Source organism: Nycticebus coucang, chromosome 8 (assembly GCF_027406575.1).
Source record: "Nycticebus coucang isolate mNycCou1 chromosome 8, mNycCou1.pri, whole genome shotgun sequence".
Lineage (NCBI taxonomy): Eukaryota > Metazoa > Chordata > Mammalia > Primates > Lorisidae > Nycticebus > Nycticebus coucang.
The window spans coordinates 93967036-93989911 of record NC_069787.1 but is presented as its reverse complement, the minus strand read 5'-3'; the positions used below and the strand labels follow the sequence as shown (position 1 = coordinate 93989911).

Genomic DNA, 22876 nt, shown 5'->3' with positions numbered 1-22876 from the left:
AAACTGAGACTCTGTCTCCCGAAAAAAAAAAAAAGAAATCTCCTGAACATCCAGCAGTGGGCTAGGCCCTTGATGGACACAGCATAAGGAAATGTAGACCGGTAAGCAGAAGCATGCAGGGCTGCACAGGGTGCTAACCACCCCCAACAGATGTCTGCGCCTGACAGGGCCAGGCACTGGACTGGGCATTGGAAGAGTGAAGTGGTAGGTACCTTGGCCAAGAGCTTGGCAGCATTCTGTAGGTACTGCCAGTCGATCCATGTCCCCAGGTTGTTCATGACCCTCTCCTGAATCTTCTCATGAATCCGCTGGTATGTCTGTGCCTCTAGCTGCAAGCTTTTGTTGTGATTTTCCCACTACATGGTAGAAAAGAAAAAGAAAACTGTAAAAGTCCTAGGATGGTGAACCTGTAGATGACTCTAACTTATGGGGACTATGTGTACTTGAGAGTGCAGGGAAGGGGTCTTTACCAGTCCATACTTCTAATCTACTTGGAGTAGCTATCTGTCTGCCAGATCACTCTACTCCTCTGGGGCAATGGGACTCCAGCTCTGGAAACAAAGCCAGGCCCATGATGGTCTACTAAAGACCAAATGTGCTGTGCTCTTTGGGCTTCTGAAGGGTCTTCCTGAGAGGATTCTGTCTAAATCTTACTACTAAGATGGCAATGGATGGAAAAGACTATCTGATGCCCCATCATCGTCCTTCAATCCATCATTTAACCAAGGTCAATTCCAGGTCCATCCCCATTAGCTGTGGTAGGCTGTCACTCCCTGAGAAACCCACTCCTGCAAACCAAGTAAAGAAGCACACCTTGGTGTTTTTGTGGCCAGGTGCAGTGGTTCATGCCTGTAATCCTAGCATTCTGGGAGGCCCAAGTGGGAGGATCCCTTGAGCTCAAGTGGCTTAGGCGCCAGCCACATACACCAGAGCTGGTGGGTTCGAATCTAGCCTGAGCCTGTCAAACAACAATGACAACTACAACCAAAAAATAGCTGGGCATGGGCAGTGCCTGTGGCTCGGTGGGCAGGGAGCTGGCCCCATATACGGAGGGTGGCGGTTCAAACCTGGCCCCAGCCAAACTGCAACAAAAAAAAAAAATAGCTGGGTGTTGTAGCAGGTGCCTGTAGTCCCAGCTACTTGGGAAGCTGAGACAAGAGAATCACTTAAGCCCAGGAGGTGGAGGTTGCTGTGAGCTGTGATGCCACGGCACTCTACCCAGGGTGACTGCTTGAGGCTCTGTCTCAAAAAGAAAAAAAAAAAAACATCCTGAGGAAGAGCAAGACCTTGTCTCTACTAAAAATAGAAAAATTAACCAGGCGATGTGGCCGGCACCTATAGTCCCAGCTACTCAGGAGGCTGAGGTAGCAGGATAACTTCAGTCCAGGAGTTTGAGGTTGCTGGTTAAGGCCATGGCACTCCAGCCTGGGGCAACAGAGTGAGACTGTTTAAAAAAAAAAAAGAAGAAGCACATGTATACCTTGAAAGGGCAAGTGCAGGAGAGGACACTTACCCTCTCAAAGTAGAATAAGTACTTCTTGAGGGCTTCCCTGGCCTGGGCTTGCTGGCTCTGATTGACAATGTCAGGATTCTCCTTGTAACGGCTGCACTCATAGTACTCACTGCCATGAGTCTTCCAATCCCCTAGACACATCCAGCAGAAATCTGCACAAAACAGAAAAAGAGTCATTTACATCCACAAGACAACCCCACATTCCTCCAAGGTAAAGGCAAAGCAATGGAATGGAAAGACCCTGCTCCAGGAGTGACATGACCAGAACTTCCCAAGGGTGCTTCTTTCCAGGAAGAATGTACACTCCTCATCCCTATCATGTCCCACTGTCCCTGTTGATATGAACAGCCTGTGGACAGTCTCCATTCCATGAGCACATGTCTTCTGTGCCTTATTAATCCAACACAAGCAGATACTGACTGTTTAAACACCACTGGTCTGCTGTGTCAATGCAACTACTATCAGAGGAAGAAATTTGTCCAACTTGGACCACTTGGTAAGAAGACACAGAACATAGCTGGGCGTTGTGGCGGGCGCCTGTAGTCCCAGCTACTTGGGAGGCTGAGGCAAAAGAATCGCTTAAGCCCAAGATTTTGAGGTTGCTGCGAGCTGTGACGCCAAGGCACTCTACCCAGGGTGACACAGTGAGTCTCTGTTTCAAAAAAAAGACACAGAACACCAATACAAACGCCATCCTAACTACCTCCCATACTCACTTGTCCTAGGAAGATTTTTATAGCTAAAGCTGTATTAAAGAGCAAATTTCTATAAAACCTATAGCTACCCAATGATTTATCCTTATAATTTACAATTGTGTTTTCACGGTAAGGAAGCCAAGAGAGAAAAATAAAGATTCCTTTATGGATGCTGTATTATCCAAATTACTGTAGTAAGATGAAGAGACGCCAACCAGTTTTGTCAGATGGATGATGGCCCATGGATATTCTCCACTTCATGAGCACATGTGCTTGTGTCTTATTATAATCCTGTCAATGCTACTATGAAAAGCAGAAACTTGACCAATTAAAACTCACCAGAATACACAACACTGTGTTCTAATAATATCTTATTACACCTTATACTTGGTCTATATATTCTGCCTCTGCCAGAGACCCTGACACTGGTAAACCCTGTTTCCCAAGATTCACTCTCATAATGTGGCTAATGACTTCCCAAAAGAGGCTCTTATCAAGTTTTAGGGAAGCAAAAGCCAAATCTAGAAACTCAGAGGTGGTTAAACTTTTCTCCTTCTGGAAGCCCTCATTTAATAGTCAATAGAAAAGGGCAATACTGCCCTTTTCTCAATGAACTAGGTGTGACTGCTATTGTTTTAAATAATATACACTCCTTAGAGATGCCCATACAGGTAGTGTAACTATACTACAAAGCAAGGGATGATAGTTAACTCTGTTTCTTAGCTCTTAGGAATGTGGTGGGTAGTGGGGTGTTTGCCATTCTTTAAACTGTGTGTCTTTTGCTGTTCTCAGTGTATGATACATTTCTTTCTCACTCAAACACACAAACACCAGGTGGGGTTGGGGCCCAATGGAGGAAATAGACCACTACTTTTGGCCCATTTAAAAAAAAAAAATTTTTTTTTTAAGTAGAGACAGAGTCTCACTCTTTCACCCTCAGTAGAGTGAGGTAGCATCATAGCTCACAGCAACCTCAAACACTTGGGCTCAAGTGATCCTCTTGCTTCAGCCTCCTGAGTAGCTGGGACTATAGGCACCTGCCACAACACCTAGCTATACTGACCTGTTTTCATTCCACACTGAAGAGTCACTGTTCCCATCTAAGACCTTGCTATGTTCACTCATTACCGAGGTCTCCTAGGAAAAGCATTTGTATGGGCCCTTACAAAGAGATACTCTCAGGAGTTCCTGGTCAGCGTCACAGCAGTTATGTAGGAGGAGACCTACTTGACCATATTTTCTACTTGAAAGGATTTTGTTTCTTTACTTGATCTGGCAGGAAAAAATCCAAACCAACAGGTTCTAGCTATATAAACTATACTTGATAGGTGGAGGACTAAAAGTTAAATCAAAACACCTTTAAGAAATAACATAAAACCTTAAGGGAAAGTATTATTTTACTACCTCTAGCAAAACCATGTACAACTTGTTCTGAAAGTTATCTGTAAGGTTGCATAGACAAGACCCATGCTACTTACCTGCCTTGGCAAAAAGAATAAAATGAACACACAAAAATCTTGGATAACTGAGAATCAGAAGGGTCATCTCAAACTTGACTTCTGACTACATGTGTCAGCAATGAGGCAGTGGGATTATAAAAGGAACCAAAGAATAAATGAAAATAAAGAGCTACTTCATGTACTTCATGTCAGTTACTGTGACTATAAACAACTGAGGCGCCCCTGTTTTGTCATTTCACTACAGAAGTACTCACTAAAATGTCAATGAAGACCCATGCACAAGAAACACAGACCATGCCACTGAGCCTTACACACCAAGCCTGGGACTCACCGTGTTTACATTTAGAGCATTGCTGTCAGAGGGAAACAGAAGAAAACACGTTAAGGCCACGCTGATCAAAGGCTCCATGTCACACATGCAAAGTGTATAGACTTCTGCTCACCATGTGATTGCAGCCTCCATTCTTCTCAATGCAGATGTTGCACTTGGGACACTGAGGAGATAGAAGAGTGCCATTAGGCTCAGGTACCATCAGGCCAGTTTTAAGACAAATTATACAAAGCTCCTGGCACTTGTGCCCAGTAGCTCATCGTGCAGCACTCCTGGGGAAGAGTGTCTCTCTTAATTGTGGCAGGTCACTGAAGCTGGAATAGTAATTCAAGGAAATGAGGAGAGCATATTTGGTTCTGAAACACTGCAGGCACCAGCAAAGCCCCACTAAGTCTTCCACCAATTGCCCCTGCCACGAAGCCTCTCAAATTAAGTGCAGGGATGAATCAGCAGAAACCTTGCCTGCTTGAAAAGACTGCCAAAGAAGCATTAAGAGCCGTTACACTGGATTAAGTCATGGGCAGCTTGCCTGAACATTTGCTTCCAAAAGAAGGCAAGAAAACCACATCCTAAAGCTCCCCTCTCCCTTGTTTGAGAGATGTCAGCAACCCCACGCAGCAAGGCAGTCTGATGCTCTGCCCGCTCAATACTGTGAAATAGACTGTTTAATTATGCTGCAGTCACATCTGTGCTTGGGAATGTTTGACCCAGTGAGTGCACAGGGTACAGTGGCCCCTATTTTCTGAAGGCAATATTTTCCTATGGGAACCTTTAAAATGAGAATTGAGCAGGCGTAGGCTTGCATTATAGACTTACTATAGTATTTATCAGGTATGCCTGATAAATCACCTCTTTCCCAGGGCTGTTAAAGCACAGTAGGAATTCAACACACATTAATTTTCTTTATAATCAGCTCCCCTATGGGGTCAAACTTTTCCAGGTATTTAAGCATTTATTAAAACAAATGCATCCAACGCATTCTATGATAAACTGCTGCAAATTCTGCCAACTCTGGGTGAGGACTACAGACTCCAGCAAGGGCCCTGGGGCTCTGGGTATTGTATTTTCCGATAGCAAATCTCCAATGCTGCCCTGGGCAGCACTAAGGAGGTCAAATCCTTGACAGGTAAGATAGAGTCCTTACATCTTTAGTGTGAGCACTAATGTAGTTGGCTGTTTCAGAGTCGTCCGCACACTTCGTGAGCCATTTCCGGATTGTGGCGCAGTCTGTGGGGGCGTGATACATCTGACGACACTTGAAACTTAAAATTGGAAAAGAAAAATATTCAAATACTTATTAAGTCAGAGTTCCACATTTAAAATTTTCCTTTGTCCAAGTCAAAACATGATGAATTAGAGCTTTTCAAAGCTCTAATGGATACTGCTTTCAAATAGGTAAAGTCACCTCTCAAGAGCTTTGGGACCTTTACTAACCAGGATTATACTGAAATACTGCATCAATGTCTCTTGAACCTAAGCCCTTCTAAGACATGCCTTAATATTCCCAAACAAAATGCTTCTGTTTAATTATTCTTGTGTGGTGTCACCCCTTCCTGAAAAGATGTCAAACACAGAGCTGAGACTCACAAAGGACACACTGAGGTGCTCTGACTAGGACTTCTTAGCTCAGATCAAGGCAGAACTGAGATCTACTTTTCCTTTTTTTTTCTTTCTTTCTTTTTTTTTTTTTATTTGAGACAGAGTCTCACTTTGTTGCCCCTGATGGAGTGCCATGGCGTCATGGCCCACAGCAACCTCAAACTCTTCGGCTCAAGCAATCCTGTTGCCTCAGCCTCCCAAGCAGTTGGGACTATACGTGCCTGTCACAACGCCCAGCTATTTTTAGAGACAGAGTCTCACTCTTGCTCAGGCTGGTCTCTAACTCCTAAGCTCAAGCAAACCACCCGCCTTCGGCCCCCCAGAGTGCTAGGATTACAGGGATGAGCCACCGCACCCAGCCTGACATCTATTTCTAGGAGTCACCTCACCTCCCAGCCAGATGTGCACACAAGGATGCACAAATGCCAGAACGCGTGAAAATCTGTAGGATGCTAATACATCTTGACAACGTTCAAAACTTAAAATAGAAAAGAAAAACACTTTAATACTCATCAGGCTAGACTCCTGTTTTCAATTTCCCTTTTGTCCAAACTATCAATACCCTATGGATACTGCTCTCAGGCAGACAGTCGAACATATGCCCCAGGCAAAAGAAGCTCATAAAGCAGAGCAAAGGATAGAGAACTACATTAGGATTATTATTATTTTCTTTTTTTAGAGAGAGTCTCACTCTGTAGCCCTGGATAGAGGGCTGCAGCATCATCATAACTCACAGCAACCTTAAACTCCTGAGATCCTCCTGCCTCAGCAGCTAGTTGGGATTACAGCCACCTAGCACAACACCCGGGTAGTTTTTCTATTTTTAGTAGAGATAGGGTCTCACCCTTGCTCAGACTGATCTTGAACTCCTGAGCTCAAGCAATCTACCTGCCTTGGGCCTCCCAAAGTATTAGGATTACAGGCTTGAGTCACCGTGCCCAGTTTATGTTAGGATTACTAACTTTAGGTGAGCCACAGAGTCCCTCAACAATGTCTTGAAAGGTAGCACGTGTGTACACAAACACATTTTCCATGTAAGTCTCTGAAGCCCCATCATGAATCTTCCAAGAAAGCATGATTAGGATGACGTATCTGGACCTAAATTATGGTTCTGCCATTTACTAGCAAGTTTACCTTATACCTCCATTTTCTCACCTAGAACACAAGTGTAATACACAGTTGTGATAATATAGGGAAAAAGATGAGGATGTTGCTTGTCACCTAGTAAGCCTTCAATAAACTTTAGTTATTCCCATGATACATACTAAATGGAATGAAACTTAAGCTGATGTATAATACTATTTATGAATTAGTTTTATAGAAATTAGCCAAAAAGGCTAAGAAAGAGGAAGATTAAAACATTGAAGGATGTAGTTTCAAACACAGTGAATTATATGTGCAGGAAGACACATACCCATGCTATCTCTGGGTCACTGAGTCCTAGTAGCACAACCCGTAATACATTTTCCAAAAATCTGTGCCACTTTGTTTCTAGAATGAATACTTATCAAACACCTTGTGGTACATGAGATGCTGGACACAAACTTGCCTACTTGGAGAAGAGCTGCTCTTTTAGCTTAGAGACCTCACTTCTCCCATCCACATTTTCATACACAGCCAGAGCAGTAGATGCTTTGGAGGAGGATGGGGCACAAGCACAGAACTGCGCAGTACCCACTCACTCTTACCAGAAAACCTCGTTGCACCGATTGCACTGTACTCGACGAGCTCTAGGCTCCTGTACCCGAATAACCATGGGGCAGTCTGCACCAGGGCACAGTTGGAGCTGGTAATGACTCTGTGAACATATCAAGGGGAAATAATAAGTACATCCCCTAGTTGCTGCCACCAAATTAGACCCCCCAAGTGCTCAAACACCTTCTGTCCTTCCAGCTGATGACTATATTAAGGAGCTATCCAAACTTAAGACAGAAGTCATGAAGACCAGACATTAGTCAGATACTAAAGAGGGCTTCTGAATGTTTAGATTAAACCAGGTAGCAACTCACCAAAATGATCCAAGGTTATATTACAAAATAGAATACAGAACTGCATTTGTGAGATGAAAGTGCATATGGGCCAGGACTGGAACACAATCCATCCAGTTAGCTATGTGTAAGATATACCTGTGAGGGGCTCAATGCCCCTCAGGAATCCACCAAAGGCAGCACACAGCACAAAAATGTATAACATGGTTTTCTGTTTATACTGCAGCACATGCATGAGAAGACCAGACCACACATTAATCCAATAAGCTTAGGAATAAAAGACAAAGATAAAAACTATGCTGCATGGAATCAACAAGCTCAGGCAGGTAGCCCAATACAGGGAAAGGGCTCTAAAACTGACCATGCCGGAATCCTGGACAAGTTGTTCTAATTGCTCAAAAAAGTAATAACTTTTCTCGTGTGATGAATCATACAGTAAACTGAATGCAATAGCAGCTCCTGAGATATGCCTGACTTGTGTTCATCCCTTTATATACAATAATTTATTTAAGCAACTACATATAAGGAGAAGATGCCTGTCCATTCTACAGAAAAGGAAAACAAGACTCAGAGAGGTAAAATAATGAGTCAACAGTCACACAGCAAGGAAGCAACACACATAGGTTCTACACATTGATTTCTCTGACTCTAGGGCCAGTGTTCTTCACCATCCTTCTCATAGTTTTCAAACTTTTGTAAAGCCATGGAGTTCTTTCTTAAAAGACAGTACCTAATGGTAACCTAGTCTATAAAATAAGCGTAGTAAGCATCTGATGGAAGGCAGGGCGAGCAAGATAGAGATTGGCCATACCTCCACATAGTCCCTGAAGAGGTAGCGCCTGTATTTGTCTCTCAATTCTTCATTGGGAAGCAATGGAAACACAAAGTCCTCTGGTGTACGGAGTAGACAATCCTGAGCCATACAAGAGACTCCTGTTGAACAAAGACAACCTGATATACAACTGCACTGCAGTTATACAAGTATATAAGTATATACAAGATAATATACTTGTGCACTGAGGTTAAAACAAATTCAGATTCCAAATAGGAAACCCTTAAAGCAATAAAATTTATTCAAAGAAAAGAGAAAAATTAACATATTTCCACAGTGCCATAACTAAAAAAACTCTAAAATTATACTTATATATTACCAATGGCACCATTAAATAACTTTTTTTTCCTTCATTGTTTTGAGACAGAGTCTCACTCTGTTGCCCAGGCTAGAGTGCCATGGTGTCAGCCCAGCTCGCAGCAACCTCAAACTGCTGGATTTAACCAGTCCTCCTACCTCAGCCTCCCCAGCACCTGGGACTAAAGGTGCCCACCACAACTATTGCCTAATTTTCCTATTTTTAGTAGATATGGAGTCTCGTTCTTGTTCAGTCTGGTAATTACTCAGCTCAAGGGATCCACCCAAACAAGCCTCCCAGAATGCTGGGATTATAGGTGTGAGCCACTGTGCCCAGCCTTGACTAACAGTTCAGTTTTGTTTTTTTTTTAAAACTACAGTTTAGTTTTATGAAGTTTAAAATTCTGTGCATGTGGTTATCCCCAACTGCAGTATGTTGTAGATACTAATGTGATGATATTTAGTTTCAATGTCATCAAATCAAAATATAATACTCTTGTAACTAATCATTTTTGATCTGTGTTACATTATCTAAATAGCAGCAAACTCTCATGCTATTCCTGAGTTATGGCTGCCCCTTGAGGAATTAAGGTAAAGCAGACAGCTTAGAAGGACCACTCTCCCGGGGGCAGTGCCTGTGGCTCAAAGGAGTAGGGCGCTGGCCCCATATACCGGAGGTGGCAGGTTCAAACCCAACCCCGGCCAAAAAAAACTGCAAAAAATAAATAAACAAATAATAAAAAAAAGGAGGACCACTCTCCCAAAAGGTGAGAAAAGGTAGATTTACACTGACACTAACATTTATACCTTTAATTTTTTTTTTTTTTGAGACAGAGTTTCACTTTGTTGACCTTAGTAGAGTGCTGTGACATCATAGCTCACAGTAACCCCAAGCACTTGGGCTCAAGCGGTTCTCTTGCCTCAGTCTCCCAAGCAGCTGGGACTACAGGCGCCCGCCACAACACCCAGCTACTTTTAGAGTGGCGTCACACCTCACAGCAACCTCCAACTCTTGGGCTTAAGCAATTCTCTTGCATCAACCTCCGAGTAGCTGGGACTACAGGTGCCCGCCACAACGCCTGGTTGCAGTTGCCACTGCTGTTTTAGCTTGCCAGGGCGAGGTTTGAACCTACCATCCTCGGTATATGGGGCTGGCACCCTACCCACTGAGTCATAGGTGCTGCCCCACTAGTTCTGACAATAAATAATTCAGCGTCTGTAGCACAGTGGTTACAGCGTCAGCCACACATACTGAGGGTGGTGGGTTCGAACTCAGCCTGGGCCAGCTAATCAACAACAAAAAAAATAGCTGGGTATTGTGGCAGGCGCCTGTAGTCCCAGCCACTTGGGAGGCTGAGGCAAGAGAATCACTTAAGCCCAAGACTTTGAGGTTGCTGTGAGGTGTGATGACACATTGAGGTTGCTGTGAGCTGTGACGACACAGCACTCTATCAAGGGTGACATAGTGAGACTCTGTCTCAAAAAAAAATAAATAAATAGGGTGGCGCCTGTGGCTCAGTGAGTAGGGCGCTGGCCCCATATACCGAGGGTGGTGGGTTCAAACCCAGCCCTGGCCAAACTGCAACCAAAAAATAGCCGGGCGTTGTGGCGGGTGCCTGTAGTCCCAGCTACTCGGGAGGCTGAGGCAGGAGAATCGCTTAAGCCCAGGAGTTGGAGGTTGCTGTGAGCTGTGTGAGGCCACGGCACTCTACCGAGGGCCATAAAGTGAGACTCTGTCTCTACAAAAATAAATAAATAAATAAATAAATAAGTAAATAAATACCTCAATCAACCCCAGAAAAAAAGATAGTATACTTGAGTACATGAAAAAGCAGGGTCAAATAGCCGGGCGTTGTGGCGGGCGCCTGTAGTCCCAGCCACTCGGGAGGCTGAGGCAAGAGAATCGCTTAAGCCCAGGAGTTGGAGGTTGCTGTGAGCTGTGTGATGCCACGGCACTCTACCGAGGGCAATAAAGTGAGACTCTGTCTCTACCAAAAAAAAAGAAAAAGCAGGGTCAAAGATAAAACACTTCAGGTCAGATTTTTACAAGTTCTATGGCACACTTACCCACACCCACGCCATCCTTGACAAGTACTGAGCAATGCTGCTCCCAGCAGCTGCGGCAAAACTGGTGTTGACAGGCCAGAGAGAGTAGGTTTTCCTTGCGCACAAACTGCATACACACTGCACAATGGTGAGAGGGATGGGCTGCGGGGACCTGAAGAGAGGTAGAGCCACATCAGTCAAAGAAGAGCCTTAGATCCAAGAGGCCATAAGGCCTTGTGAAATTGGGCGCATGAGAGGTAATACTGACCCTGCAGTGTCAGAGGTAAACTACAATGTGTGAACTCTTGAGTTTCAAGAGGCTAAGCAGAAAGTATACATCAATAAGTCTTCATAAGAAGGTAGTAGTTGAGCTGAACTTGAAGAATCACTAGGATTCAGACAGACAGTTGAAATGAGTACTTCTCTTTTTTATTTTGAGACAGAGTCTCACTTTGTTGCCCGAGGCAGAGTGCCCTGGCATCACAACTCACAGCAACCTCAGATTCTTGGGCTCAAGAGATTCTCTTGCCTCAGCCTTCCAAGTAGCTGGGACTACAGGTGCCCGCCACAACACCCGGCTAGTTTTTTTGTTGCAGTTGTCATTGTTGTTTAGCTGGCCCAGTTCATAGCCATAACCACTGTGTTAGAGTGCCAAGGCCCGGCTATTTTTAAAGACGGGGGTCTTGGACAAGCTCAGGCTGGTCTTGAAGCTGTGAGCTCAGACAATCCACCCACCTCAGCCTCCCAGAATGCTAGGATTACAGGCATGAAGCAATGCACCCAGCCTGAAATGAGTACTTAAAGGTGGTTTATAATGTCAGATTGCAAAACTTAGCACCTCAGAATTGCCAACGTCCTTAGAAGTCATTTAGCTCAATATCTTTTTTTTTTTAAGACAAGAGTCTCACTATGATGCCCTTATGGTAGAGTGCTGTGACATCACAGCTCAAAGCAAACTGAAACTCTTGGGCTTAAGCGATTCTCTTGCCTCCCAAACAGCTGGGACTACAGACACCCGCCACAATGCCTGGCTATTTTTTGCTGCAGTTGTCATTGTTGTCTCAGCTTGGCTGGGCTGGGTTTGAACCTGCCAGCCTGGGTGTATGTGACTGGCGCCGTAACCACGGCGCTACGGGCGCCAAGCCTCAACTTTTTTTTTTTTTTTTTTTGCAGTTTTTGGCCAGGGCTGGGTTTGAACCTGCCACCTCTGGCATATAGGGCCAGCGTCCTATCCCTTTGAGCCACAGGCACCACCCAACTTTTTTTTTCTTTTTTTTTGAGAAAGTCTCAAGCTATCACCCTGGGTAGAGTGCAATGGCATCACAGCTCACAGCAACCTCGAATTCAGGTTCAAGCAATCCTCTTGCCTCAGATCTTTCTTTTTTCTTTTTTTTTTTTTGAGACAAAGTCTCAGTATGTCACCCTCAGTAGAGTGCCGTTGCATCACAGCTCACAGCAACCTCAAACCCCCCTGGCTTAAGGGATTCTCTTGTCTTAGCCTCCCATTTAGCTGAGACTACAGGCACCTGCCACAATACCTGGCTATTTTTTGGTTGTAGTTGTCATTGTTGTTTGGTAGGTCCAGGCTGGGTTCAAACCCACCACCCTCGGTGTATGTGGCGGGTGCCATAACCACTGTGCTATGGGCACCAAGCCAGATTTTCTTTTAGTAGAGCCTCATGAGCTCAAGCAATCCATCCATCACAATTACAGGTGTGAGCCTCCTGGCCTGGCCTTAACTCAACTTCTTTTAGGAACTATCAGGTTTCTTTTGTAAACTACTCCCACTCACACAGCAGAGAATGACCCCTCATCAATTGCTACAAACCCAGTCACAAAGGGTCTTAGAGGCTGAGTCTATAAATTTTCTAACAGCCAATGCTGTAGTTTTACTTATCAAAACAGTGGTTTTTCTGTATCAATATGCTCAAGTCACAAAATATTACAGATTTTACCAAGTTACAACCCATCCTTTTTAATTTTTTTTCCAGTGCTAAGATAGGTCTTTTATTAGAAGTTAGAAAGAAATACAGAAAAGCACCAGAGCTTCTGGAAGGGGGAAAGAACTGAAGAACTCTCTCGGGAGTCTCCACATGGGCTCTTTTATCTAGGGGTTACAACCCATCCTTAATGCACCAAAGAGATGTCACATGCAATTAATGTAGAAGAATGAGGAAGACATCTACTAAGGAAGGAATTCTTCTAGGATATGGGAAAATAACTGCAAAGTATGAACTCCAGAATCCATACCATGCTATACAAACTGGCAGGCAAAGACAATCTGGGGCTCCTGGGCCAAAACCACAAACCAGTGAATGAAAAAGTCCAATTACAAATTTATATTATGTTCTTTATAGGTCACTGGGAACACAAAAAACAAGCTGAAGAAAAGAACTGGCTTGTCATGTTTATGCAATTTGCTTCTGGAAACCTTATTCCTAATAGCCTGAAGAAGGTGATCTGAGCCCCAATTCTCCCTCCTAAGAGCTTTTTTTAACATGGTCTTCATTCAAAAAACATTCAACAAATGTTTGTTGAGCTTCTAGATACACAGAAAATAGTTATACATTGTTAAGATACAGTTCCTACAGTACGAGCTAACCATTATAACACATTTAAGAGTTTAAAGATATATAGGTGAGTTTAGAGGACAATGATCATAGGAGATAAGCTTTGTGAAAGAGGTAGCTTGGATTTGGGTCTTTAAAGGTAAATTCCATTCCCATAAGCAAGTTGGGGACAGTATCTGAACTTTCTAGGCCAGTAAAAGCACAAACAAAATCAAAGCGGTAAGCAATGATTTTAGGAAAACAAAGGCACCCAGAGGAATAAAGTGTAAGCTGTGTGTAAGTACAAGAATAGGGTGAAGCTGAAGAAGGCCTAAGCACAGGCAATGATTTTATACCCTATCTATAAGGAATCTTTCAAACTGTAAAGTAATAGAAGATTTAGATCAACATTGGCATATTTTGGACATATTATACTATAAACAAAGCAAAGATGGTTCTTTGGTTTTTTTTTTTTTTTTTTTGAGAAAGTCTCACTTTGTCACCTTCTGTGGAATACTATGGTGTCATAGCTCACAGCAACCACAAATTCTTGGGCTCAGTGATCCTCTTGCCTCAGGTTTTCATTTTTAGTAGAGATGGGGTCTCACTTTTGCTCAGGCTGGTCACGAACTCCTGAGCTGAAGCAATCCACCCATCTCAGCCTCCCAGAGTGCTGGGATTACAGGTGTAAGCCACCACACCCGGCCTCAAAGATGGTTCTCAATAACAATGTAAGCCAAGCAAAAGCCATGTGCATCAGGAGGAGGCCCACTCAAGGTAGGAGACACTCACATGTTTTGATGGATTAGGCTGAACTCGAGCTTCAACAAGCAGTTGAGCAGAGTTGGACTTGTATCTACAAAACAAAAAGCAGAAGTAAAGGGAATCAGGAATTAAAAGATATTTTTACCTTTGAGCTATAATAGACAGACCACTCACTATATGTGTAATCACATTGAATTGTCTTTGTCTCCAATTACCTCCTCACAGAACCAAGCTTTTCTTTACCTTAGTACAACAAAGACTTTCCTCTTTCAATTTTTTAGCTCTCAATTGGTATAAGAAAACTAACTCTGCTTCAAAGGCATTGGATTGTTAAGAAAATCATGATGGGCCAGATATCTAACTTAAATCCTTTAGTGGAGGTTGGGCGCCTGTGGCTCAAGCAGCTAAGGCGCCAGCCATGTACACCTGAGCTGGCGGGTTCGAATCCAGCCCCGGGCCTCCAAACAACAATGACAGCTGTAACCAAAAAATAGCCGGGTGTTGTGGCGGGCACCTGTGGTCCCAGCTACTTGGGAGGCGGGGGTAGGAGAATCGCTTGAACCCAGGAGTTGGAGGTTGCTGTGAGCCATGATGCCACGCACTCTACTCAGGGTGACAGCTTGAGGCACTGTCTCAAAAAAAAAAAAAAAAAAATCCTTTTGTGGAAAAAGAGGCAAATCTCTCTGTCTTCACAGTTGGTAAGAATTTCTTAAGATACAGAATATGCAAAATATAAAGAAAAAGTCTAATAATTTATGTTACATTTAAGAACTTTAGTTCCTCAGAAGACACCATAGAATTAAAAGCCAAGCCATAAACTGAAAGACAATTCAACATAATCAATGTAACTGGCAAAGTATTATTATTCAGACCTTACAAAAAAAAAAAACTCCTAAAACTCCAGTTGGAAAGATAAAATACAGTAGGAAAAAAAGTGGGAGGCAGGGAGACTCGGGCATATCACAGAAAAGGCAGCATAAATGGTAAAAATATAAAGATGCTCCTGGGAAGTTGAGGCAGGAGGATCTCTTGAGCTCAAGAGTTTGAGACCAGCCCACGGAAGACCAAGACCTGGTCTCCACTGAAAATAGAAAAATTAGGTGTTGTGGCAGGTGCCTGTAGTCTCAGGTCCTCAGGATGCTGAGGCAGAAGCTCTCTTGAGCCTAAGAATTTGAGGTTGCTGCGAGCTAGGCTGATGCCAATGGTACTCTAGATTTGGCAACACACTGAGACTGTCTCAAAAAAATTTAAAAAAGGGGTGGCGCCCGTGGCTCAAAGGGGTAGGGCGCCAGCCCCATATGCCAGAGGTGGCGGGTTCAAACCCAGCCCCGGCCAAAAACTGCAAAAAAGAAAGAAAGAAAATTAAAAAAGAATTTAAAAGGCCAGGTGTAGTGGTTAACGCCTGTAATCCTAGCACTCTAAGTCCAAGGTGGTTAAGACTGCCTGAGTTCATGAGTTTGAGACCAGCCTGAGCAAGACTCCACCTCTAAAAATAGCGGGGCATTGTGGCGGACATGTGTAATCTCAGCTACTTGTAAGGCTGAGGCAAGAGGATCACTAGAGCCCAAGTCTCTGAGATTATTATGAGTTATAACACCACAGCATTCTACCGAAGGTGACAAAATGAGACTCTGTCTCAAGAAAGAAAAAAAAGATGCTCAATCTCTTTAAAAATCTAAGACACTGAAATTAAAAACAATTTGATACCATTTACACCTAATGAGCTTACAAACTAAGTCTGACAATATCAGAACATCCAAATATTATTGCTGGGATTGTAAAGTAGTAACATCACTCTGAAAACAGTCTGGCATTATCTAATAAAGCTGAAGATACACATATTCAACAGCCCAGTGACTCACTTTCTATACTTAACCCTAAGAAAAATCACAGGATGGGCGGCGCCTGTGGCTCAGTGAGTAGGGCGCTGGCCCCATATGCCGAGGGTGGTGGGTTCAAACCCAGCCCCAGCCAAACTGTAACAACCAAAAAATAGCCGGGTGTTGTGGCGGGCGCCTGTAGTCCCAGCTGCTCGGGAGGCTGAGGCAAGAGAATCACATAAGCCCAAGAGCTGGAGGTTGCTGTGAGCCGTGTGATGCCACGGCACTCTACCGAGGGCAGTAAAGTGAGACTCTAGTGTCTACAAAAAAAAAAAAGAAAAATCACAGGACACTAGGAGTCACCTACAAGGATTTTCAGAGGTGCATTATTATTATTATTTTTGAGACAGAGTCTCACTTGGTCACCCTCCATAGAGTGCCATAGCATTACAGCTCACAGCAACCTCAGATTCCTGGGCTCAAGCAATCCTCTTGCCTCAGCCTCCCAAGTAGCTGGAACTACAGGCACCCACCACAACGCCTTGCTATTTTTTTTTTTTTTTAAAGACTGACTGTCACTATGTAGCCCTCGGCAGAGTGCCATAGGGTCACAGCTCACGGCAGCCTCAAATTCTTGGGCTTGAACAATTCTCTTGCCTCAGCCTCCCAAGTAGCTGGGACTACAGGCGCCCACCACAATGCCCAGCTATTTTTTGGTTGCAGTTGTCATTGTTGTTTGGCAGGCCCGGGCTGGGTTTGAATCCGCCAGCTCCGGTGCATATGGCTGGTGCCCTAACTAGCTGTTGACCTGCTGGCGCTGAGTCCCAGCTATTTTTTTTTTTTAAAGACGGGGTCTCGCCCTGGCTCAGGATGGTCTGGAACTCATGAGCTCAGGCAATCTACCTACTTTGGCCTCCCACAGTGCTGGGATTATACGTGTGAGCCACCATGTCCCGCAGAGGTACATTATTATTATTTTTTTTTCGTAGAGACAGAGTTTCACTTTATGGCCCTCGGTAGAGTGCCATGGCATCACATAGCTCACAGCAACCTCCAACTCCTGGGCTTAAGCAATTCTCTTGCCTCAGTCTCCCGAGTAGCTGGGACTACAGGCGCCCGCCACAACACCCAGCTATTTTTTTGTTGCAGTTCGGCTGGGGCTGGGTTTGAACCCGCCACCCTCGGTATATGGGGCCAGCACCTTACCGACTGAGCCACAGGTGCCGCCCAGAGGTACATTATTTTTAATAGCAAAAGATTAAAAACTCACAAACATTTTTTGACAAAAGGATGAATAAATGTCCTTTGACAGAAGGATGGCATAAAATGCAACCATGTTAATTTTCAAAGTTAAAAAAACACTTACAGTGTAATTCTGTATCTATAAAGTGCCAAAAACATAAAAATAAAAGACTAAGGGTAAGTGAGAAAATGATCCAACACTGAATTCAAGATACTTCTTGCTTTGTAAAGGAACGAAGGAAGGAAGGGGATGTGGCAAGGCAGGAATTAGTCAGTCATGAGAGGCCTGAGTAAAGGTCAGAGGGTTTATCTGTATGGACACTGAAGCATTTACTTTATTATTCTTTTTGAGTCTCAAGCTGTCGCCCTGGGTAGAGTGCCATGGCATCATCATAGCTCATGGCAACCTCCAACTCTTGGGCTCAAGCAATCCTCTTGCCTCAGTTTTTCTATTTTTAGTACAGACAGGGTCTTGCTCTTGTTCAGACTGGCCTTGAACTCTTGAGCTCAAGCAATCTACCCACCTCAGCCTCCCAGAGTGCTAGAATTACAAGTGTGAGCCACCATGCCCAGCCTTCCTTTATTATTCTTTAAAACTTACGAGCAGGCTCGGTGCCTGTGGCTCAAGCGGCTAAGGCGCCAGCCACATACACCTGAGCTGACAGGTTCGAATCCAGCTCGGGCCCGCCAAACAACAATGACAGCTACAACTAAAAAACAGCCAAGTGTTGTGGCGGGCACCAGTGGTTCCAGCTGCTTGGAGGCTGAAGCAGGAGACTCACTTGAGCCTAGGAGTTGGAGGTTGCTGTGAGCTGTGATGTCACAGCACTCTACCCAGGGCGACAGCTTGAGGCTCTGTCTCAAAAAAACAAACAAACAAAAAAAAAAAAACTTATGAACATTACAAACACACTTTAAAAAATATATATCTTTCAGTCGGGTGTTGTGGCAGGCGCCTGTAGTCCCAGCTACACGGGAGGCTGAGGCAAGAGAATCGCTTAAGCCCAGGAGTTGAAGGTTGCTGTGAGCTGTGTGAGGCCACGGCACTCTACTGAGGGCCATAAAGTGAGACTCTGTCTCTACAAAAAAAAAAAAAAAAAAAATATATATATATATATATATATCTTTCATAATAAAAGTTCTGAATGAAACTTTTAAACATAAACATATTAAAAGATAAAAACATTATTTCCATAGTAACTCAGAATAAATAAATAAATACAGAATTACCCCACATAGCAATAAAAGTGCCAAAAAACAAAACAAAACAAAAAAAACCCCCAGCTAAGCTCATTTCCAAGATACCTGAAAATGGAGCAGTAAAGAATTATTTGGGGGCTTGGTGCCTATAGCTCAAGTGGCTAGAGCACCGGCCACATACACCAGAGCTGGCGAGTTCAAATACAGCCCAGGCCCACCATCAACAATGACAACTATAACCACTATAACCAAAGAAATAGCTGGGCGTTGTGGTAGGCACCTGTTGTCCCAGCTACTTGGGAGGCTGAGACAAGAGGATTACTTAAGCCCAAGAATTTGAGGTTGCTAGGTGGCGCCTGTGGCTCAGTGAGTAGGGTGCCAGCCCCATATACCGAGGGTGGTGGATTCGAACCCAACCCCAGCCAAACTGCAACAAAAAAATAGCCAGGCGTTGTGGTGGGTACCTGTAGTCCCAACTACTTGGGAGGCTGAGGCAAAGGAATCCACTAAGCCCAAGAGCTGGAGGTTGCTGTGAACTGTGATGCCACAGTACTCCACCCAAGGCGACAGCTTGAGACTCTGTCTCAAAAAAAATAGTAAGTTTTTGTTTTTGTTTTTTTTTTTGCAGTATTTTGGCCAGGGCCGGTTTGAACCCGCTACTTCTGGTACATGGGGCCGGTGCCCTACTCCTTTGAGCCACAGGTGCCGCCCAAAAGAATTATTTTTGATGTATGTAATTTCCTCTTCCTTTCTACCTCCAATGTTTACCTCCATTATCCTTAATGATGAACCCATTTTATTCCTAATTTCTATATAATGAATAGCATTCTAAATATCTTTAGCCATCCAAGTCCCCTCTGTTATGATGGAAGAAATTTAGAAGTGAGAGATACCCATTACTTACATAGTTCTAGAGTTTGGGACAATAGTAATAGTAGTGAGACAGCAGTTTAATTGCAATTCTACCTATATGTGTTCAGCTCTTGAATACATGTATAAAGCATGAGTGCTACTAGCGAATCAGAAACTCATTTGGATTTTCTGACTGTGCTGAGATATTCCAGCTGACATGGACATTTCACTGTGCCTGGAGAAAGGAAGGCAAGAGCTTCTGCAGACAAAAATCACACCAAACAGGGAAAGCAAGATTCACTATGTGAAGGCGCATAGGTGGTAACCAGTATTTCTTATCACAGAAAATTTTGTTCCCCAGGGTTTTCTCTTTTTTTTTTTGAGACAGGGTCTCACTATGTCGCCCTCAGTAGTAGAGCGCCATGGTGTCAGCTCACAGCAACCTCAAACTCTTGGGCTTAAGTGATTCTCTTGCCTTAGCCTCCCAAATAGCTAGGACTACAGGTACCTGCCTGGCCATTTTTTGTTGTAGTTCTCATTGTTGTTTACCTGGCCCGGGTTCAGTTGGAACCCGCCACCCTCAGTGTATGTGGCTGGCACTGTAAATACTGTGCTATGTATGAGCACCAAACCTTATTTTTCTTTTTGAGACAGGAGTGTCACTTCTTTACCTTGGTAGAGTACTGAGACTCATAGCTCACAGCAAACTCAAACCTTATTTTTCTTTTTGAGACAGGAGTGTCACTTCTTTACCTTGGTAGAGTACTGAGACTCATAGCTCACAGCAAACTCAAATGCTTGGGCTCAAGCGATTCTCTTGCCTCAGCCTACTGAGTAGCTGGGATTACAGAAGCCCTCCACATGTACAGCTATTTTTAGAGATGCGGTCTCACACACAGGTCCCGAACCCGTGAGCACAGGCAATCCACCTACCTTGGCCTTTCAGAGTACTAGGATTACAGGCATGAGCCACTGCACCTGGCCTCCCAGGGTTGTTTTGTTGAGATACAGTCTCACTCTATTGCCGACCTAGAATACCATGGCATCAGTCTAACTCACAGCAACCTCAAATTCCTGGCTTTAAGGGATCTTCCTGCCTCAGCATCCCAAGGAGCTGGGACAACAAGCCCATGCCACAATGCTCAACTAATTTTTCTATTTTTAGTAGGGACAGGCTCTCACTCTTGCTCAGGCTGGTCTCAAACTTCTGAGCTCAAGAATCCTTTTGCTTTGTTGTCCCAAAGTACTAGGATTATAGGTGTGAGCCACCATGCCTGGTCTCTCCAGGGTTTTTTGGTTTTGTTTGTTTTCTGACATTTCTGATTGTCAGCCACATGGAGGTGCTGTTACAATTGACTTCTAGAAGATGGCACCCAGGGATGCTGCCAAACATCCTATAATTCACAGAATAATCCCTCACAACAAAGAATTATCTAGCCCAAAATGTTAATAGTGCTGAAGTTGAGAAACACTGAGCTAGACAGAGGCACAAGTCTCTGAGGGTGGGGAGAACTCTATACAGAATGTGGAGGAGGGGGAGGAACTCCTTTTCTGATCAACTTCCAAGACCCAAGGTCTATACCTCAAGAGTTCTGTTTCTGGTAGAGGTGGAAAGAAATACTCAGCCTACTGGAAGAGGTGGTAGGTGGCAAAGTGTTCCATCTTTTCAAAAGAAATATGCCATTTATTATGATGCATTCCTCACTTGATGTGTCCAAAAGTAGTAAGTAGAGATGCTGACACTAATTTTTATGTTTTGTTTGAGACTAAGTCTCACTATGTCGCCCTAGGTAGAGTGCCCTAGCATCACAGCTCACAGCAAACTCAATGCCCAGCTATTTTTTTGTTGTTGCAGTTGTCATTGTTGTTTAGATGGTCTAGGCAGGGTTTGAATCCGCCACCCGTGGTGTATGTGGCTGGCATTGTAATCACTGTGCTATGGGTGCCGAGCCCTGATCAAAATTTTTTTATTTTTTTATTATTATTATTATTACTTTTGTAGAGACAGAGTCTTATTTCTTCACCCTTGGTAGAGTGCCGTGGCTTCACACAGCTCACAGCAGTCTCCAACTCCTGGGCTTAGGCAATTCTCTTGCCTCAGCCTCCTGTATAGCTGGGACTACAGGTGCTGACCACAATGACCAGCTATTTTTGTTGTTTTTGTTTTTGCAGTTTGGCCGGGGCCGGGTTTGAACCTGCCACCCTCAGTATATGGGGCCAGCGCCCTACCCACTGAGCCACAGGCGCCATCCATGATTAAAAATTTTTTTTTAAAGAGGATGGCGCCTGTGGCTCAGTGAGTAGGGTGCTAGCCTCATATACCGAAGGTGGTGGGTTCAAACCCGACGCGGGCCAAACTGCAACAAAATAGCTGGGCTCTGTGACAGGCACCTATAGTCCCAGTTACTCAGGAGGTTGAGGCAAGAGAATCCCCTAAGCCCAAGAACTGGAGATTGCTGTGAGCTATGATGCCACAGCACTCTACCGAGGGTGACAAGGTGAGACTCTGTCTCAAAAAAAAAACAAAATAAAAAAATTTTTTTTTTAATTTTTTAAAAGAAATATGCTATTTATTACAATGCATTACTCATTTGATGTGCCCAAAAGAAGTAACTGGAGATGCTGATATACAGAAGGGTACTTTTAATTAAAAATTAAAAGTTCACAATGGCAGCCAGGCAAGGTGGCTCATGCCTGCAATCCCAGTGTTTGGGAAAGTCCAAATGGAGGATCACTTGAGGCCAGGAGTTCAAAACAAGCCTGAGCAACACAGTGAGATAACAACGTGTCTCTTTTTTTTTTAATTAGCAGGGCAGGTGCTTGGAGCTCAAGCGGCTAAGGCGTGAGCCACATACACCAGAGTTGGCGGGCTCGAATCCAGCCCTGGCCTGCCAAAGAACAATTGACAACTGCAACCAAAAAACAGCCAGGCGTTGTGACAGGCAGCTATAGTCCCAGCTACTTGGGAGGCTGAGGCAAGAGAATCACTTAAGCCCAGGAGTTAGAGGTTGCTGTGAGCTGTGGTGCCGCGGCACTCTACCCAGGGCAACAAAATAAACCCCAAAACAAAAAAATGAGAAGGGCATGGTGATAAGCTGGTATTCCCAGCTAAAACTGAAAGGCTAAAGCGTGAGGATCACAATCCAGGATTCAGGGTTACAGTGAGCTATGATTATGCTACTGCACTCCGGCCTCAGTGACAGAGCAACTCCCTGCCTCTGAATCAATCAGTCATGTAAATTAGAAGAACATACAAAACAATAATCACCACGGGGTGGGTATGCAAAAAGGGGTATTATAGGCAATATTATCTCCCCTCCCCTCAAATCTTACCTGTCCAATATCTCTGAGACTTGCCAGTGGAAATTAACTAATATAAGTTTAGCAACTGAATGAGATACCTAAAAAGAAGAATGAGAAAAATTACAACCAGTTTCTTTCAGGGTGCTATACATTTTGAGAAATAAATAAATTAATGTCTATACCAGGCCTAGGCTTGATTCTAAATTCCTCCTTTGGTTTTCTGCTTTGTCTTAAGTTCAGACTCTTACAATCTTAGTAATTTCATGGATCTCTTGATTTTCTATCTTTGTTTTCATTAAAGACCCTTTTAAAAAAATTAGTTTCATTTGAAACTTAAGTAAAACCACCTCTTGTACGGTAAACAGCTTCCAATATAAGCAGAAG

The 22876-nt window shown here is 43.9% G+C and overlaps 1 protein-coding gene across 4 annotated transcripts in view; it reads right to left on the bottom strand.

Annotated features, from left to right (window-relative positions):
• Window positions 1-22876, bottom strand: part of ARIH2 (ariadne RBR E3 ubiquitin protein ligase 2) — a 77244-nt gene that overhangs the window by 3716 nt on the left and 50652 nt on the right. For all 4 annotated transcript variants that reach the window (XM_053599102.1, XM_053599103.1, XM_053599104.1 and 1 more), the window contains 10 exons: window positions 22523-22590; window positions 14103-14166; window positions 10783-10933; window positions 8398-8519; window positions 7287-7396; window positions 5144-5261; window positions 4112-4162; window positions 4000-4021; window positions 1514-1665; window positions 213-356 (listed from right to left, as the gene is read on the bottom strand). In XM_053599102.1, the coding sequence (XP_053455077.1) occupies window positions 213-356; window positions 1514-1665; window positions 4000-4021; window positions 4112-4162; window positions 5144-5261; window positions 7287-7396; window positions 8398-8519; window positions 10783-10933; window positions 14103-14166; window positions 22523-22590 (1002 nt within the window). The remainder of the gene's footprint in view (window positions 1-212; window positions 357-1513; window positions 1666-3999; window positions 4022-4111; window positions 4163-5143; window positions 5262-7286; window positions 7397-8397; window positions 8520-10782; window positions 10934-14102; window positions 14167-22522; window positions 22591-22876) is intronic.